General features: G+C 38.2%; 1 protein-coding gene across 12 annotated transcripts in view; it reads right to left on the bottom strand.

Moving 5' to 3' along the window:
* Nucleotides 1–276: 276 nt before the first annotated feature.
* The window catches only part of TCF12 (transcription factor 12), a 174,947-nt gene continuing 155,136 nt past the window's right edge, over nt 277–20,087 (bottom strand). For 5 of the 12 annotated variants that reach the window (XM_075045357.1, XM_075045358.1, XM_075045365.1 and 2 more), the window contains 8 exons: nt 19,330–19,403; nt 18,334–18,405; nt 17,409–17,615; nt 10,194–10,308; nt 9,203–9,374; nt 7,650–7,882; nt 4,247–4,400; nt 277–2,566 (listed from right to left, as the gene is read on the bottom strand). In XM_075045357.1, the coding sequence (XP_074901458.1) occupies nt 4,258–4,400; nt 7,650–7,882; nt 9,203–9,374; nt 10,194–10,308; nt 17,409–17,615; nt 18,334–18,405; nt 19,330–19,403 (1,016 nt within the window). In that variant the 3' untranslated portion in view covers nt 277–2,566; nt 4,247–4,257. The remainder of the gene's footprint in view (nt 2,567–4,246; nt 4,401–7,649; nt 7,883–9,202; nt 9,375–10,193; nt 10,309–17,408; nt 17,616–18,333; nt 18,406–19,329; nt 19,404–20,087) is intronic. The other 7 variants (XM_075045361.1, XM_075045367.1, XM_075045363.1 and 4 more) reach the window with 5 other exon arrangements.

Genomic DNA, 20,087 nt, shown 5'->3' with positions numbered 1-20,087 from the left:
CTGCTCCCAGTTTGCTCTTTGCCTGCACAGTCCACTTTCTTTGCAGCAGCAAACGCAGGTTAGGTACTGCTCCTCCTCAGTTCACTGGGAATTTCTGTATTGGCTTCACAGGGAGTAGTAACAAGACCTCTTGTGCCTGCAACTTCCGCTGTGTACCCTGAGAATTTATGTTAGGTTTTATTCAGATAAAGGCAGAAGCTGGTTTTGCTGGTGGTTTTCAAGGAACACATTACCTATGAGGAGAGAGAAATTTAAAAAACTCACTGATTTACCATGTTAAAAAAAGATGGCACATTTATTGCTACATAAATGTTATATACATAGTGTTTTCTGTTACATTGACAGAAATTTTTTTGAACTTCTTGCTGCTGGTTGGAAAGGTTTATCAGCAATACCTTGAAATTTGACACAGGGTACAAATCTGCAATAAACCAACAATGGAAACTGGAGAACAAGATGAGAAGCAATTCATCTCGGACAATTAGCTCTTACAATACTCCATAGGTACTACACGGTATGCTAGAACCCTACTATGGTCTTACAATGCTATTGTAAATTTCTGATATTAATGAACAGGTTATGGTAAATAACCCTACATTTTTACTACCTAATATAGTAAAATAAAGTAAGAAACTTTTTACTGAAAACTTTTTCGATTTCAAAAATCTAGAAAGAGTAATATTTAGAATTCAAGAAATTTTCTTACAAGATTATTGTATAAAAGACTAGCTACAGTGAAAAATAAGCCAAATGTTTTTTTCTTTCTATTTTATGAAGGAAAGCTTCTGGGCATACTGCAAAGTCTAATATAGCCAAAAAGACAACAAGCTTAGAAGGAAAAAGGCCAGGCAGTGGCACGTGATCACTTTCACACGTCATAAGCAACAAATTTGTTTAGCTGATAAACACTGAAATGAAGAACAAGGCCACAGATATAATCAGGTGTTATTTGATGACATATGCAAATTAAAGTAATAGAAATGAGTCCACTAATTCCACAAACTGTTTTGTTAGGAACCATCCAAAACATGAGCTTAAATTCATTAGTTTATTTTAACAATCCATCTTTTGTTCTTTCAAATGAAGTGATTTCATAAAAATTACTGTTTTGTTCCTGTTTTGTGTGTGAACCAATTGCCAGTGATGAAAGATGCACTATATAAACAATAGCTCAGACAACCTTGGCTTAGGAAATTTCCTCCCATGGTCATTGCAGTGGAAGACAGTTTCCATGGAAGTTCAAAGGGACTTTAACCATTTCAACACGTCTGTGACAAAGGAATACTTATGGACACTGTTCTGGTGGAGAAACATTTAAAGGTTTAATGCTAATATGGCTTGGAAGGGGGTCATTTGTTTGCATTTGATTCACACTATTTTTTTTCTCCACTGACAAGCCATACAAAAATGACAAGATAATTAATGTATACAGTAAGGAAAAATTGGTGACCATTGCTCTTATATTCCATTATGTAAGTAAGCCCACCTTACTGGTGGTTATATCATCACACTACCTGCCACGGTGAATTTAGGATTTCACTATTCACCAAAATTACAGCCTGAAAAAAATCTCCTTTGTATTTTAATGCATTTTGTGCTTACATACAGCTAACACTTTACATGTACTATATGTAGTACTTACTGCTCGGAAAACAAAGCAACTCTAACAAAGTAGATTCTCCCCACCCAATTTACACTTCACGTTACAAGCTTTACTATGAAGCCTAGAAGCCTAAAAAGGTTTTGTTTATAATTAGAAAAAAAAAAAGTTTGAGGAAAGTCTGAGGGAAAATAAAAATCACTTTTTAAATCCAAGAAATGTTATGGTCACAGTATTGCTCCTGCCTGCAGCCTTCACGAGGCCTCTCACTGGCTTGAAGCATGGAGCTCAGTATGGAAGGATAACTATGACCATAACTGTTCAGATTACCAGAGACCAAAAATAACATAAAAAAAGCTATACCAAGGAATAGTTTCCTATTGCATGGAAAACACTAGTCATATGGCAAAAGGAGAGGAAAGGACAACAAAAGACTTTTCCTTTCCTTTTTTAAGACACTAATAGGTACGCTGGGAATGCTACGGGTCGACGGTTGTCACTGCTTTGTTCTCTGAATGTGAACAGCTTTAGTAAATGCTGGCATCCAGCTGAAACTTTATCAGCTTTTAACATGTTAACTTTTCCCTTTATATGTAGACCTTTACAGTTCCATAACAATAAATAAAATTTGTAGTTACAATGCATTTGTCAATTCAGTTTAGGCACAAGGCAACTTCCACAATGAGTGGAGAGATCACAACAGTCTCTGATTGTGCAGAAGCGACACACTGCTTGCAACAGAATGATATGTTCAGAGTATTTCACGGGCTGAAATTCTATCTGAAGATCTTGTATCTTCAATCCTGATGCAGGTGTTGACCAGTAGCTTTGATCATAAGATTGCATTTGGGTTTCTTGCTTCAAGTGTTTTCTCCGGTCAGGTTTGTGTCTTCATATAATGTTAGTTGTCTGTGTCCTTGTGAAGAAAGGTCACCTTCTGTGTATCCTACCAATAATTCTGGAATTCTGGAAAGAAATTTGGGGGAAAGAAACAGCTATTAGGAAGAGAATCAGTAAGGAGCATATATCAACACTAGAGAACTGATTGAAACTGTGGCATTTTCAGTCAGTTAAGTGCAAAAGAAAATCACAGAGAGGCCTTGAAATCCTTCTTCCCAGAGATACCCATATTGAATATGACATTGAACACTTTACTCTCAGGAGCATTCTATTTGGACTCCCTGGATGTGGGAGAAAGAATGATCTGCAAATCTCAGACCTTTGATCTGTGTTTGACTTTGTTCTCTAAAATAAGCAGGAGATAGTACTGAATTTAATCACTGGCTGTTGAAGGTACACATTGCCGTATACCTAACGAGCCTGGACAGCCTTTTCATGTCTACATCACACTTTAGTCATCTTACAAAGTCCTTGCTATTAAAAAAGCAAAGATATGATAAACTTTTGAAAGTGGTTCATTGTATTAATATGGCAAGAACAGACCATAAAGTCTGCTGTAATTCAAGAGTTATCTGACAAGTTAGAAATAGCCTATTGCTCTGGTATGAAATAAAACAAATTAAAGAGATTCAAAGCACCTTGTTTTCCTAAAAAGAAAACCCATGTTTTTGAAGAAACGTTTGTTTATGAAGAAAGAAGCTGCCTATAAGGGATGGCGAAAAAGTGCCGACTCAAATAAGGCTTCGTTCAAAAGCCATTTTGCTGCTTTCTAAGGAACACCAGGGAATAATAAACTTCCATGGGATACATTCTGGCAAGATGCATGCCTTTACCTTAAGCTAAAATAGAAGCAAAACAGTCTATATACACAACAAGAACAAACCTCCCAAAACATAAAATTTAGTAGTTATGGATTAAAGTAAGGGCATTGAACCCAATCTCTTACTCTTTTTTAAAGTTGCAACAGTTCTACTGTTTTAAGAGACACAGAATACTCAGAATTTTTTCTTCCCAAAATCAAGTTTTTCTCAGTTATTTAAAAAACCCAACTAACCAACAACACATAATCAAACCAAAAGACTCATACTCCTGTAAGGCCTCCCCATCAGCATGTTTTAAATGAACTATTGCGTACTGGACTACATGGGGCTTTTGGAAACACTGATTTATCTTGCAAAGCTGAAAACATTACTTTTTAAATCTTAACTATCTTCACTAATACAGATTGTGACTTAAGATAGTTAGCAATCTCTGTTGGGCAAACGATATGAGTTAGAATGACTGGCCTTAAGCCAGACAGCAAATCTCTTGGAGATGAGAAGTCTCTCTAAGTGTCTGTATCAGCACTGAGAAACAATACATGGATTTTTAAATGAACTAATGTGATATTTAGACCATTTAAAGATGTATAATTCATCTCTATTATGCTTGGCTTATCTAGCAAGCTGTTAACTATTCCTCTGATGTCATGCCAAGAAGGCCACCTGAGCCAAGAGATGTAGCCATTGGCAACAACGCATGGAAATGAAGAGACTGTAACGACAATTTCTTGGGGTTTTGTTTTATTATAAAACTGAACAAAGCTGCATGCTTTTGCTTATGCTCAGTGATATGAAAGTACTTAGCAGCATAAGGAAGTTTGGTGCTAGTAGCAGCTCAGTAACTAAGATCAAACATATCTAGATCTCCTGAATTTTAGCCAATAAAAAGCAGCAAGAGCCATTCCCCTCTAGACAAGAGACGTACCTGGCTGGTGTTCACATATGACCCATAGGGTTGGTAGTTTCACTCAGGCCCGGGTGGCTTCCTGGGTGTGGTGTTGGCGGCTCTGCCGATACGGCAGAAACTTTTTCTTCTTCCCTTCTCTTAAGGCAGGCTGCTTTAGGGTTTAGGTTTCGTTCTGTAACAGAAAGGGATTACACTGATACACCAGAGGGAATATTGACACATTAACCACTGTAGTCAAGACAGCTATGCAGCTTCCCTCTTCTAACTACTTATGTCCCTGTGTTAAAATGCAGGCGTCTAAAGCTGCAGACGAGCACTACTGCAAATCCTACCAGGCATCTCCTAAACTGGTATTTAAAAAAAAAAATAACAAAAACACCAAATCCAAAAAACCCCATACCAACAAACTTTACTAGCTGCCTAGACAGACCTTCAAAAACCTTTAAAACAAGTGCCTCTCTTGTCACCACAAGTTGCTAAAGTGCAAAATAAGAACTGCCTGTAATCTACAATATAAACCAGAGATTTCTGTGTTTTGTTGGTATGCTGATGTCTTACCAACCTTACTGACATCACACTAGTTTTAATAATGTTACTGCTTCTTTCTTCACCTTAAGTATTAGCCTGCTGTTAGAACAGGGGAGGTAGAATGTCCTAAGTCCATAGTTTTCTTCACACCCTCAAGTCTGTGAAATCATCTTGTACCCATCTCAGTTAAATTGAACAAAAATGATGACAGTCACAGAGAGCAGAAGGATTCCCCCCCAAAACCTATTTCCTCTCACATTAAAGTCATTACTTTGTAAGAGCCAGCTGTGGACTAGCTATCAAGATATTTCCATCAGTATGTTTCCACTTCCCCAATTAGCTTTAATAGATGTAGATTTGGATCTAGTTTTCAAATAATGACAGTTTCTAAAAGTCAACTGTTTCTGTTCTTCAAAATGGCTTTTCATGAATTAAAATATAAAAGATGTAAAACACAATGGCCAGAAAGACACACAAAAAGTGTGTAATACATTTTACCAGCACATGTTGAATTTAATCAACATTTGGAGGTATTTTTCTAGCTGTCAGTGAATTCTGTTTTGCAGTTTCAGATTGCAGATACAATTTTAACTGTTAGGAGACTGCCAAAACTGAGCAGACAGCACAAGCCCTTCTCTTGCACTGCACAGGTGCCCCTCTAGTAATTACAGTTTGCTGACCCCTCTGCATTTTACAAGGGGTAGAAGCTAGCTAATCTGATAGAGGGAATTTTGGATGGACTTGCTAATTCTGCTTTCACCCTAGTCATTATCAACAGCCTCCTAATGCATTTCCAAAGGATGAGCACTCCCAAAGAGTCTACTGGAAAAAAAAAAAAACAACCTGCTAACTTTTCTTAATCACAGTTTCTTTGTTTAAATGTGGCTTGCCTTGACTTTTTAAAAATTTAATTATGTGGCAACTTTGAGAGGAAGTTAATTTACAGTGACTTTGGAAACAGAGATAAAAATGCTAGCCTACAGTTAGAGCTTAAAATCTGACATGTTTCATTCTGAATAGCATCAATCACAAAATGAGAAGCTGCATTGCCAGCAGAGGGGAAATTGTTTATGCCATTACGTAATGCACTGATGAAAGCTCCGCCGGGTGCCACAGAAAGCTCCGGTCACTCACTTCAGGAACAGGTGCAAAGAAACACGGGTGAGAGGAAATGGGGAACACAGCCTCTCACAAGAGGAACGGTGTGCTTGTGATAAGCTTCCTCACATGTACAGAGAGTAAAAGGTGAAATGTAAACGTGAGGAGGGAAAAGCTCTCGATTTACACTACCTGTAGAATAGGTCCAATTTAACTGTAAGTACATTGAAAGGAAGATTCCTACCAGAGACATAAGGTTCAGAAGCAACCTCTGACCAAGGCAAAAGCGATTTTACTAATTTTCACACAGAGCTTTCTGTGGATTACAGAATCTGTGAGAGCAGAGAGATGGACTTAATGGTTTTTAAACATTAAAAACTATGCTTGATGAATGTTATTCTGACTTCTTCATAATATTCAACCTTATCTTCCAGACTATGGCAAACATTTTCAGACCAAAACAATTCCCAAGATCAAAGTCAGAAATGCTAAAATAGGGCTTTACCATGGCACCAGTTGGGGGTCTCATCTGCAGAGTAACTTGTTCTCTATACGCCTTGGAAGAACTCTGACTGGAGACAGTGCGTTTATTAAAAACTGGGTCAGTAAAACTGCCTGAAAACAGCATCTCATCCTTACTACAAAGTACATAAACTTGTGTTATTAGCTTCGTCACTTTCAATAAGCTTTTGATCTCCTGTGCAAAATGCAAGCCACAAATTAGGAAATGGAGATAACAACACAGTATACAAAAATAAAACATTAGCATCATTCAGTGACATCAGTGATTCAAAGATGTAGCATTAAGGGAATATGACCACTGACATCACCCATGACTGAAAGACTTTTCCAGTCACTTGATGCACTTCCAGCAGTGAGACACCAAGGAAGATGGTTATTCACTAGCCCAAAACAGCAAAAGATGGGGACGCTCATCCATTTAAGTGCCAGCGGCATAGAGTAGACTATTTTAGTTGGAAGGGACCTAAAATGATCATCTCGTCCAACTGCCTGACCAGTTCAGGGCTGACCAAAAGTTAAAAGCAAGGTGCCTTGGAACTTTAACATGTCTTTGACACAAGTTTAAAGGGAGGTTAAAAGTCAGCTGTAGCTTCACCAACACATGAGAATGGAACAGCTGAAGAACTAAACATGATTCCTAGAACTATCTTTCCTTAAGACAGTGAACTGCACAAAGAATTCCTTCTGCACCTACCCATATGCCTATTATTTCCTTCCTGGAAAAATTTAAAGGAATCAGGGACAGAAAATACATGCAAAACCAGCCCTGATTCAATTAAAGTAGAAGAAGGTTTCCTCCCTCCTCCCCAGTATATGTTAAATGCAAAAACCCAAGTAAACGCAGTTAAATTCACTACATTTTAATATTTCAATTATGTGGCGTTCGTCTTAAGATAGATCTCATTTTTGCTAAAGCTTCTGTACTACTAAGCATGTGCTTGGTACAACTTAAAGCAAGATGTGTCAATATTTTAATTAAGCAATTTACCTTGAAGTAAATTTTACCTATGAAAACATAAGTGAAGAGATGGCTAATCGCACAGGAAAAAAAAAAAGAGATCAAAGTATAAACCTCACTCCCACCTTCTCCCCCCCCCCCTTTTTTTTTTAAAGTAATTCTTTGCTTTTCCTAAAGAACTTCAACATCGTTACAGAACAGCAAACATACTTTTAGTAACTGGTGCATCTAGTTGTGAAGATTTCAAGAGACCAACACTGTTCCATGAAAAAAGCTACCACGCAAACTGCCACGGCATGATGATGGGCTACTAACCTCTCACTTGCTGCTCTAGACTGAGGATGACTGCCACAGCCTGGTGAAGAATAAGCAGTTTCGTCTGTGGTTTTTCACTCTTCAGATGAAGCTGACACATACGGCCAAGTTCTTTAAATGCCTCATTAATATCTCGTACACGCAAACGCTCTCTTGCATTATTTGCCATTCTCCTCTCCTTTTCTCTTTCTATTTTCTGCTCTGGGTTTAAATCCTCATCTTCATTAGTACTGCTGCAAGAAAGTATAAATAAAAGTACATTGAAATATCACCAGTATTTTCAAACAAGTGATCCTGCTACTGGTTCAAAATTTTCAGTTGATGAAATTAAACTTCTTCCCACTTAATCCATTTCATATTGAAGTATGTTTAGATAAGCATTGATATCTTAACACTTTCTAACTATTCAAGGTAATTCTTGCTGTTCCTGCCTTTTCCTGAAAATAAATATTAAATGGTTGCTGCCTGAAGAATATCTACAGATTATTGTCTACAGATGGTAAACATCTCTAGGAAAAGTGGCAGCAACATGCTGCCCCTTGAAGCCAAAGCTGTACCCAAACTACCACTTCACTCAATTACTGACAAATGTTCCAAATAGTTCAAGAGGTATCTCAGCCATCTTGTCAGGTGAAGAATATATCATTTTCAACAAACAGTTTTTGGTAGTTACCAATATATCAACTTATATAAAAAGGCATTCAAGTAATTTTCAATTTAACATGCTTATTAAAAAGTTTTCGTTTTCTTAAGGACCTTACTGGCCAATTTTAGAACTGTTTTTTCTTCTAATACCCAGTGTAGACCTAAACATTTATATTTAGAATTCTTGTATCACTTCAAATGATTATATTAAGTTGCATAGCCTTTTTTTTTAATATAGGACTGTCCAATTCAGTCTAAAAGTGTGCAAAACCTCTGCTCCACTAAAATTAATACACTAAAATGCCATTAGACACATGTGATGGTATAGAGTCTGCTGCCTGTAGTTGCAAAATTCTGATTGTTTACCGTTACCTCAAATTTCAATGCTTGTATCAGGCCTGTCAGGCAGATCCAGAAGCATTTTACCCAGTGTCAGCTCCAGGTTTTTGTCCGTGGCTTGAGAGGGGACAAAGTGTTTAAAAAGGATATTTACCTATCGTACTCACCCCAGCCTCCGGGTCATGAGGCTACCACTCTCCATCACTAACTGGCTCACATTTAGAAGTGCAGGCCTGGCCAGGTACAAAGTATCACAAATCTCTAACATTCTCCCATCCTCTAAAGCTGGGCAGGGCCCTCTGCATCTTTCACTGCTTATATGTACAGGCAGATATTAGGCAAGGCACCAACGTAAGGCAATGCATACTTTTCAGGTGATTTTCCTAGAAAATCCTCTCTGTTGTATTTAAATAGATAGAAATACTGCAAACTATTTCTCTATTTCAGCTGCCTATTAATATATGCACTGAGGTAACACAAAAGCCTTGAATAAATGTATCAAACTTAAGGACAACATGCAACAGAGCATTAATGAAGCACAAATTCTCTAGGTCATGTCAGCAACCCACCTTGTTCTGCCTCTAGACGAGACCTTGATATCCTTCTGGGAGGACTCATCATCTGATTTCATGTCATCTGATGAGGGAGGTTCATGTATATTTTCATCCTTCTCCTTATGTTCAGACTTGATTTCTGTTGGACCTATAGCCACAGACTGGCTCTGTAAGCCACCTGACAATGCTGCAAGCAACCAGAGATCAGTATGAGTATCACAGGAGTGAAACATTTGTAAGAGAATCTCAAGCAGATATTGTTGATGGAAGGCCAGAGCTGAGCAGAAGTCTGGGAAGACAACAAGAGGAACTATACTCTGCAGAAACAAGAGGAATCCCGGTAACACTGCTGTACTGGGACATGTGTCATGGGTTGTTAAGGGTTCGTAATTCATAGAGCAGCTTGATCGGTAACAGATTAATCTAAGAAAAACACTGTTATAGACAAGAGGACATTTAGCAAAGTAAGGAAATTTGCGCCTCGCGTCTGGGCTGCAAATTTAAGGGCAGAGCTGCACTGACATCGAGGCCTGGGCTCAGGCCAGATGTACACCATATACCTCCATAAATGGTGCAAGCATGCTAACGAATAAGCTTACTTCTTTAGGCTAAAAACTGAGGGAACTGTAAACACCTGTGTGGAACAACTTCCTTTTATTGGCTAGCCTGAAATCTGGCCTCAGCTCACTCTGCAACCCTCCTGGCCAACTTGGAAGTGGCTGCAGTACTGCAAACGGCTTACGGCTCCTTAAGCCAGAAGAATGTGGCTGTAATGCAGAGTCTTCTGGTGAAACTATACTGGGACAAGTCTGAGACAGGGATGCCCTCAAAGTTGTTTCAGGAATCCCCAACAGTGGTGGTTTATAAGATTTACAATTAATTTTTATTTCTCAACGTCATCTATGTCCTTATCACCTGTGTTGATGCAAGCTCACCAAGATCTACACCTTATTGGCTCTGGATTATTGCAGGCCCTGTTCAGCATTTAATATTGCTGGAAAGTTACCTCTGTAGCTTTCTTGTGTTTTATGATTAAGTTCTGTGCTCTGAGCAGAAACTGTACTGGGAAGAACCGAATGGTTGCTGTTGAGGCTGACACTTTCTTCCCGATGAGTCCCAACCTAAAGCAAAGCAAAGCAAACATTTTGATTAAAGATACGATTCAAAGAAATAGTCCAAAAATAGAAGTTTAAAAGACTTAAAATATTTACTGGATTAGAGACCCAAGTTAAAGTTCTAACTCAGTAAAAGATTTAGTTGAAAGATGCTGTTACACTAAACCATTTGATTATGCCATACTGGATTAAGCTGTGTTCCAAGCAGGGACCAACACCTGTTTGGAAGAATGCAGCAGCCTAGCAAAAATTTTTTTCACTCTTTTCCCACAGAACACTACAGAATTTTCTCCTTGATTTATACCTGAGGGATGTAAGATTTGATTAACCTTTGATTGCTTTAAACTACTACAGCTATCAACTCTAGTACTTAGAACATTTTGATCCTTAAAAGAAAATGACAGGGAATAACAGTCTTCACCACATGGGAAAGGTGTGTGTACCGCCCTACACTCAGGTACACAGATACATACACGCATATATTTACAAAACGTATAAATAACATCTCCTCACTTCTTGTTTGCTGAAGCAGGATTAAGAAAGGACTGGATCTAATATCAAAATATTATTTTATTCACTTTAATAATTCTCTCTCATTTTTCTCCTTCCTTAGCTAAACACATTTAGCTTAGTCCCATTACAAAATCTTATCATACAAAAATAATCCAGGCATCTAACTATTCTTACCACCTCTCTCCGTATTTTCTAATCTGCTCCTTCATAATATATCATGATTAAATTTCTAAGCAGCAAGCATTGCGATGAAGAGTCTTTAAAAGATTCTAATTTTGCATAAACCTGAATTAATGATACTTATGTAAGATAGCTATGAGTGCGCATACCTAGCCTGAAGAGGCAAATTTGTTAAAAAACTGCTGCTCAATATTGAATACTGTTATCCATGCAAACCTCTATAAAAAAGGAATATTCTTTTGTTTGAGAAGGAAAAGGTAAAGACACACTGCCTGTATTTAAATAATTTGGAACACAGACTATTTAAAGCTTTTGATTCCTAAAGACACAAAAGTCCTTTAAATATTTATAATATATGCAACATAATACAATTAAACAGTTAAAAAACTGAACAAAGATGAAGGATTCTACTATTATTTGTATAGTTACAAAAATTGGCTACAGATGAAGCTTTTTAATGGAACAGTAGCAAACATGTCAACTAGAAGATTAAGCCTTTAATTAAATAGGTTTATTGCCTGGAGTTACACATGAGAACCACTGTTTTTCAATAAATCCTTCAATCCTAGTAAACTGCTGAGCTTTGAATCCCTCTTGAGTAATTAATGCAGCTTTTACCTTTCATGTCTTAGTATGGGTTTTACCCAGAGAGAGATAAATACCCTTATGCAAGTTTATCCTTTGTTTAATATACACTCGTTCCTGTAAGCTAACACACAGGAACAAGAAAGGAAAGGGGGGGGGGACACCCCCCCCCCAACCCACAACTAATATCAGGTCATTCTGGGCTACTATTTGTATTTATTGTTCTGCAGAAAATCTCCTCTTGTATACTGCGGAATATCTATTGCTATTTAAATATATTTTATCTTCCTTTGTGTGTAATAGGCTTTGTTTGTGAGAAGTTCTACTATGGATACAGTCATCTCGGCTCTTGCGAGTGTCATGAATTCACTGGGAGTCAGGAGTGGAGCCTGTGTTTTTCGGCCTACGAGACAAAACTCTTTACAAGGGGAACATGAAACTCATTCTCCACACTGAACTTCCAAAAACGGGTCTTTCCCTAATTCTTCCCCACAGGTTGTGTGCTTTATTTTAGTCTTCTGGTCATGCTTAGTCCTAACACATGAGGGTGCTTTTATTCAAGCTACAGACTATTAATCATTTCAGGGCCAGGTTTCTTCCAAAACTCTACTTCTTAAAAAAGGCAAAAATTTCTTAAAGCTGTGTACAAACATAGCAGCTGCCAGAATGCTGGCAACTCTCAAATCTAGAGCTAATTTAGAAGTGATAGATCAGCAAGTCAGTTCTGATAAAGGTAGAAACTAGATCAGAAATAAAAACTGAATTCAAGTCCATGTTCCAGTCCTTTTAAACAGGCTTACAAATTCAAAGCATACAATTTAAATTAACAAGATTTATGCAGAAATCTAAAGAGCTAAAATGTTACAAAACTGACCACAACTTGAACTTTTATCTCTGATCTATGATGTACTAGAAAATGCAAATGGGCAAACAAAAAAAGACCCCCAAACCAAAAGACTGGCTGAAAGTCACTGTATCCGATAGGAAGGGCAAGAGCTCCATTTCCTATAAGCACAACTTAATCAGTGACTGCTTCAAGGTACCAAGTTGGATCTTTAGTATCTTAAACATCGAGTTGAGAAAATTTAGTTTGCTTTTCTTTCCCTCGACTCCCACTTCACAGAAAAACAGGCTCCCCCATCTGCATTTCAATGGAGCGCAACCTTGGGCTCCCTTTAAGTCTTCTGAAAGGCATTTCATACCATCAGCTCCGCCGCCTTCAGAACAAACGAGCTTGAGACATGTCTTATTACTATTATTTAGAAGCGACTCTCAGTCAGATCATTTCCTAGCGCTAAGGGTGGCCGGGGCAGCCCGGGTCCAGCTCCCGGGGTGGTGACGACCTTGCAGCTCCACAGCTTCTCCTCGGGCTCTCTCTCGGGCGTCAGGGCACTCTTCGCTATAAACATCCCCGGTATAAACATACTTGTGAAATATCTGCGGAGCATTCGCAGAAGCGGTGCCGCCCGGCCCGGGCGGGGGCAGGAGCCGGCAGCCGCGGTCTGGACTATTTCAGCATAATGACGTTAGCAGAACTCCCTTTGTAACCCGATTCCTCCCACAAATGTTTCTCTCTCGTTTCCCGGCCAATTCCGCTTCCCCGCTGCCCGCCCCCCCCCGGCCCGGGGCACCCGCCGCGGCGGCCGGGCGCGCCAGCTGCGCGGGGCGGGGCGGGGCGGGGCGCGCCGCCCGTATTAGCATACAGCTGGGCACCCCAAGGCCCCGCCCCCCGCCCCTCGGCCTCTCCCCCGGGACCCCGGGGCGGCTCTTGGGGTGCGCCTGGCCAAAAACCGGCCCGTTACAATGCCGGGGTTCCGCCAGAAACGACCCGCGGGGTCTAACTGTACCAGCAAACAAGCCTGGCGTTGATTCGTTCTCTCGTGGGCTCGTTTAGCCTTGTTCTGGTGGTCCCTCGTAGGTAAACCCTACACACTCCGCAGGCACACAAAATGGAAGACGAGCGGAAAGCCTGGATTCTATCACACGCAGCATAGAACTAAGGTTTTCAGTTGCACAGGCAAAATATTTCAGAAAAATCCAAGGAGCAATCAGCACAGACACCGCGTTTTTTAAAAACATACTTAAATCGCTCACCTTTGTGTATTTTCCCTACATAATGACAACCTAACACGTATTTAGGATTCTCCACAAATCAAACAAGTTACAGCTCAGTAGAATCCCAGTTTGAGAAAGACTTTGTATGTAAGACTGTAAGTTGTTGTAATTCAACCAGGTGAACTGTATTTATTTTTACACATTTCAAGAAAGACTTACACACAGGACAACCTGCAGCCACACACAGACTTGCAACTTAAAAAAAAAAAGTGCAGAACTTATTCAGTTCAGTTGATTTAAGTGGTAACATTTGGGATCTGAAACCAGAAAACCAGTTAAGTATTTCTGACAACTAAATAAAAACTAGACAAATCATGGCAACTGATGACACACTGCTGCATGGAGGAGAACCGAGAGTGACACGTGGGGAAAGGACAACCTTTGTCCTGTTAACATTGGTTCTGCGTCTCACGCTTCAGGTTGATTATTAATTTTGAACTCTTAGCAACAAAACCTTTTGAAAACTGGAAAGAAAAAAAGTATCAGTCTTTGTTCGTTATGTGCCACAGGACTTATCTAAGCATATTTAAAAATACATGCACTTTTCAAGTCATACTAGCTGGTCAGTTTGGCCATGGTCATTAACTAACTCATCTTAACTAAGGTAAGCATAATTCAGACAATGAAAAGGGCTTTGGAATCAAGATTTTTACACTTCAGGCAGCTCAAAGTTCTTCAGTGGGAACATAATCTCTGCAGAGAAATGCTAATACTGGAAGGGCTTTGAGCAAGAGCAGAGGTTGGTGTTGGCAAAGCAGCCTGAAGTGCCCTTTCATGCTTTCATACTTAGAGCAGACACAGGGTAGAAAGAGGAAGATCACCGATTCTCTTAGATTTGTGTTATACCTGGAAAAAACCCTGTGACTTAAGGATTGAGTTTCATCCTTAACTGAGTTTCCAGGCCTTTTATTTATTTATTTTTAATCAATTCAGGCTGTTCTTTTTTCATTGTATTACAATGACAAATAAAAAGCAGCTTGAATAAGAACAAAAAGAGTATTACTTCTTAACTTTTCAATAATACATGAAATAAAATACAAATCAACTTCAAAGGCCACTTAGCAAATATTTGATGAGTTTGAGATATTAAAAATCTATTTGAATAAGTCTAATAGCCAGCCCAGTTAAAAAGAAAACAAGACCAATTCAGAGTGAGCAGGAAATGAAGTCAACTAGAGTTTTAAAATAAATCTGGCTCAAAAATTAAGCAAATGTTAAAATAAACCCATGTCTGGTTACACTAATTACATAAAAAGGAGTTAAATTACTCATTTCCTAGCTCCTTCTGCCAAGATCATCTTCTTCAAGGGAAATTAAATTTAATTTTTTTTCTATTTTTTTTCCTAAAGAACAAAAATGTTTTGTATAAAGGCGACCCATCCCACCCCCCCACCTCCGACAAGGAAGTTTCCTCTAGTGCTGAATCCCAATGACTATTTCTTTACCAAAAAAACCCTCTGAGCATGTCAAACCAAAATAGGGAAACACCCTTGCCAATGCTGACATTTCTCACTGCGTTAGCCAATACTTATTATTTTCTTGAAATTTACTGGAGGTCCTCTAAAGTAAAGCAGCATTTAACACCCGAATGAGGTCTAGACCTTACAGTTCAGGTTGTGTGTCAAATTCTCTGCTCTCCTACATTTACTGTTTTAGGAAAAACAAATAGTAAATAAGTATAGTTTGAAATTGATAGATACTGAATACCATAAGAATTACACTTCATACTTGGGGGGCATTACTGAAATGCAGTCATCACTAATAAACCACTCAGTTTCCACTACAGCCAGCTCTTCACTGTACGTATTTCAGGACTCCATCCTAAGTCATGCTGAGTTCCTGCAATTGCAAACGATGTCAAAGGGCACTCTTTGGGGACTGGGCAAGGCCATGACAGGATGCCTTCTGTTGGAGCCAATTATTCTGATGTAACAAAATTAAGGTTAAGCCAAGAAATTCTTTAGCTGACTCGCTTTTCAAGCCAAAACTGATCTGCAAGCTTGTTTCACCCGGTGAGGATGAAATATAAAAGCAAATCTTTTTTTCATTTTCCTAATCGAAGTTTATTTCTAACAGACAGCGAGCATCCTTCAATCAAAACTACAGATCAATCAAGTATAGACTTGATGATAAATCAAGTCTGTATTACATTTAAGTTTCACAGCTTAGTTTAAAAGAAACAGATTTTCATATACATTTTGGGACTATCTGTACTTGACTGTATCTGGCTTAACAGTATCGGAAGGTTCTACAAGTCAGAGAACAAGTTTGTAACTACAGTTTCACTCACTTTACCCCATATCATTAAGACTTAGTGAAAAAAAGTTTTCTTTTATATGACGAAATGTCAGTCTACCCCAGAACACTGTAGAACTTTCCCTTTAACAACATTCTTCAAATATTAAATATGAAGCAGTATTAAGAAAAAATTCTGGAGAATTTATGCATCACTTCCTTCATTACTAAAAGTAACTGTGAACTTGTATAGAAACCTAAAGCTGGATATGCATTTGGAAAGTACCCCCCCTCTCCAAAAGCCCCCAAACACACGCAACTTACAGAAAGTAACCAGTTCTTTTTTGATGTTTACTGCAGTGGTTCTGAAATTAATATAAATGGATGTGTGACGTGCGAATGGGAGAGCCTGGAACTAATTCTGTTTTATAGAAAAAAAACCCTTCAGCAATTGGGGTACCTAATTATTTTGATGATAGGTGAAATTTTGCCTTGATCACACAGTACCCAGCTGTGAATCTGTTTTATAACAGAAAATTTCACAGCATGTAACTGGTCTTTAAAATTACGCTGTAAACATGCAAACACATGGCACCACTAAAATAAGCATGCTTTAAAAAGCTCTTTTTCCTTTAAGCATTTTTGAGAAGGGAGGAATAAAAAGGAAGAGAAAGGGAAGTAAGCAATGCTACAAATAGATTTCGTTTGCTGTATAATGCTTTTAACATATTTCCGATCTATGAAAAGCTCGACCACATTTTTTCAGAACAGTTCACATTTTTAAAGAAACTAAAAGAGATGGATTGAATTATTTCACTTTTCTTGGGGATTAATCTAAAAGTTGTTTCCTCTTCATTGTTACTTACACTACAGCTGTGCTTAAACTCCTTTTCATTTAGAAAAAAAAGTTTAAATTTTGAGCCTGCGCACACTATGGTTCCACATTCCAACAGCTTCCTCCCAGTCCTCTGCCAGCATCTGCTATTGAAGACTAGTTCCAATTTACAATAAACAGCTTTTCCAGACCAGAACACTTGAAATTCAGTCCTTCTTGACTGCTTTTCCCATTCAATCTCCCTATTCACCATTTCAAGGAGAAAACTGTTCTGCCAATTATTACACATCTGGAAAAAATGCATGTATAAGCTGAAATGCTCTCAGCAGAAAGTTTCAGCTTTCTGCATATGGTCACAGCAGGATTTTATGGGCCACTGACCGGGCCAAAGTCTAAGTTTTCCCATCATTCTCCTCCCCCTCATTTCTGCCCACGCCCACTCCCACTCCAACCCTCTACTTGGAAAGCCAGAGCAGGTGCAAGCTATCTGCCATCTTTTCCTCCACAAGAATCCACAGAAGTTTCTTCCTGATAAATATTAGTCTTACAGTCCAGTTTTAACTCAATAGGCTCTATGATAATTTAAATACATCAGCTGTAATTGCTTTGCATAAGTATATACATCTTTAAAAAATAGCATTACCATTGATGCTTGTCTGTTGCTTGTTACAAGGCTAGATGCTCCGTAATTTGAGTTCAGGCTTCCAATTGGCCCATTGTGGGATGGTCCCAGTAAACTATGGATATCTCCATGGCCACCTGATAGGCTTGTTGAAGGCCCCACAGCATGATTTCGTAGTACATGAATGGCATCATCGAGTCTGTCCAAGCGATCCTCCATTCGAGACTGCTGTTGGGATTTAAGAGGGACAGTAATGGCCATTACTGAATAAATCTGTGGACTCATTATGCCATAACAGTTTCTACCTCGGATATATTAAAGATAGAAGATGAAATGCAGTATCAAAAGACTCTGAAAGCACCTTACCAGCACTACAAACAAACAGGAAAAAGCAAAGATATCTGGAGATATTGCTCGAGATAGCATTCGTTCCACAAATAGGTGGCAGCTTTTAAAGTGAAGCTTATTATAAGGTTAATGTTACTCAGCTTCTACTACATGGCATGAAAAAGAAAAAAGGAAGTGCTACAAAATAAGCTATCTAATACAGGATGAGAAAGTATGATTATAAAATCAGCCTCACCACGCTGGTAACAATTAAGAGAGGCAGTGGCTTTTTGAGCACCTGCATTACCAAAAAAACTGGACAAAACTTTAAGTTATCATTTCCTAAAATGGGTCTTTAAACAGATTAGATATTTCAGAAATAAAAGCAAGTTCTGTATGTTACTGCAGAAAAGTCTGTCTTAAAATTACTTTCATTTAAAAAAAAGACCAAAAAAACCCCAAAGCAAAACCAATTCTGACATTGCAGCTCTCTAGAAACTGACTTAGCAGAATGCTGGAGGCAAAAGATGGATCATATGCTAATTTAAGTTTTTAATGGGGAATCTGAAGGAAGCATTAATTGAAACAGAAAAAGGCACCATCTAAAGTGAAATAGTACCTCACAGACATCCTTTAAGAAGGACATTGCATCTTGCAAATGCTCGTGAAGTTGCTGTTCAACTCGATTTTTCTGGCAAAGTCAAGACAGAACAGGAAGCAAAGCACAGGTTAAGATTAATTCAAAAAAAGAGGTGAGGAAACAGCTGATGTGCTTGTCAGCAATAAATTGTTAGTCAAGTTAATGCAACAGAGATCTGATTATATTAAGATAAGAAAAGGCTAATATTTAACACTGCAGTTATGTTAGGATTCTAAGATGTACGTATCGATTATATTTAATTGCAAAAACACTGAAGAAAAGAAAACTGATTTAGCTTATATTTATTCTTGTTAGCCAGAAAAAAAGAAATTACATCTGGGGAAACTAGAAATATTAACAAGTAATCAAAACATTCTCTCAAATTTTTCCCCTTTCCTTCCCGATGCCGGATCAGAAATTTAAGAATGAAGTCAGTAAATCCTCTGCTGAATCTTCAAAAGAAGAAAATTCACAATGCTGTAGATTATTTCCTGTGTGTTTTTCTGTAAAATGTTTCATTAATTACTAAAAGAACATTCCCCAATAACCAATAGTAATTACAAATAAAATATATTAGTACTTTAATGACAGGGTAATGAAAACAAGCCCAAGAGACTACCATTTCAGGGAGAGAGGGGGAAGGACAAGTAAATACGAAGGCATGAAGTCTTTATCTTTTCTCCAGACTGAACTTTAGATAAGAATTAGCTATGGATTTGTGAAAAGGTACCAGAATCTCATAACAGCGCTTTAGCACCAGCTGTCCTCAAGCACAGAAGCCTGATGCCCAAGGAACAGATGGTGAAAGACACACCCTGCACGTCTTATATTGTTCAACTGAACAGGCCATTTGTTAGCAAAGAATTCATTTGTAATGCTATCCTACTGTTTCCTTTAATGATATGCAGGATTTATACAAAACCAAGCCTTCAACTCTTAAGTAAAAAGTACTATGTTGCTTTCAACAATTCTTACCAAGGAGTGTAGAGAGTTTTCATAGTTTGGAGATGAGGGGGCTTGTCCTCCACTCCTAGACCACTGACTGGCACCTGTCAAAATTGTCTAGGTTAACGCACGAATTTATGCAGCATAAGTGGGAAGCAGAGACACAATATTTCTGACCATAATTAAAATCAACATATTCTGCTTAAAGGTAAGCTAACATATGGGTATACAAAGGAGGACAAATTCCTTCATTCTGCCTTATTGAGGGATAATTTTTATATACTAGCATCTACAGAGTTAGACACATTATTGATGACAAAGCAGTGACATCTTCAAAGTACTTCAACATAAAAAAGTGGACTAAACACACACACACTGTATCTGAAATACCTGCCTTCTGCCAGTGTCACGATAAAAAGATTGCTAAATTCTTTCTTCTTCAAATTACATTCAATATATGTAGGCATATCTTTAATATTGTCAAAATATACAACAAAAGTATTTAAAGAAAAATAGACACTGAATTAAGGATAACTGGAAAACCATTTTTATAACACTGCTCTACTAAACAAGAAAACCTGAAACTAGATCTAAAAGCTTTCTTTATCTTGTCTAGTTCTACACTATACCATTTTAGGTTATAATGCATTCCAAGTTTAGAAGAGTAAAAATACACCCAAGTTATTCGCATTTCTTATTTCAAATATATTTAAGGTAGATTGGCAGCTAAAGAATCACTGACTGTGCAACAACTCGACAATTATATCCATGTTACCTATACACTGCAA

The sequence above is a fragment of the Buteo buteo genome, chromosome 13 (genome assembly GCF_964188355.1).
Source record: "Buteo buteo chromosome 13, bButBut1.hap1.1, whole genome shotgun sequence".
In the NCBI taxonomy this organism is placed as follows: Eukaryota; Metazoa; Chordata; class Aves; order Accipitriformes; family Accipitridae; genus Buteo; species Buteo buteo.
This window is presented reverse-complemented; position numbering and strand designations above follow the sequence as displayed.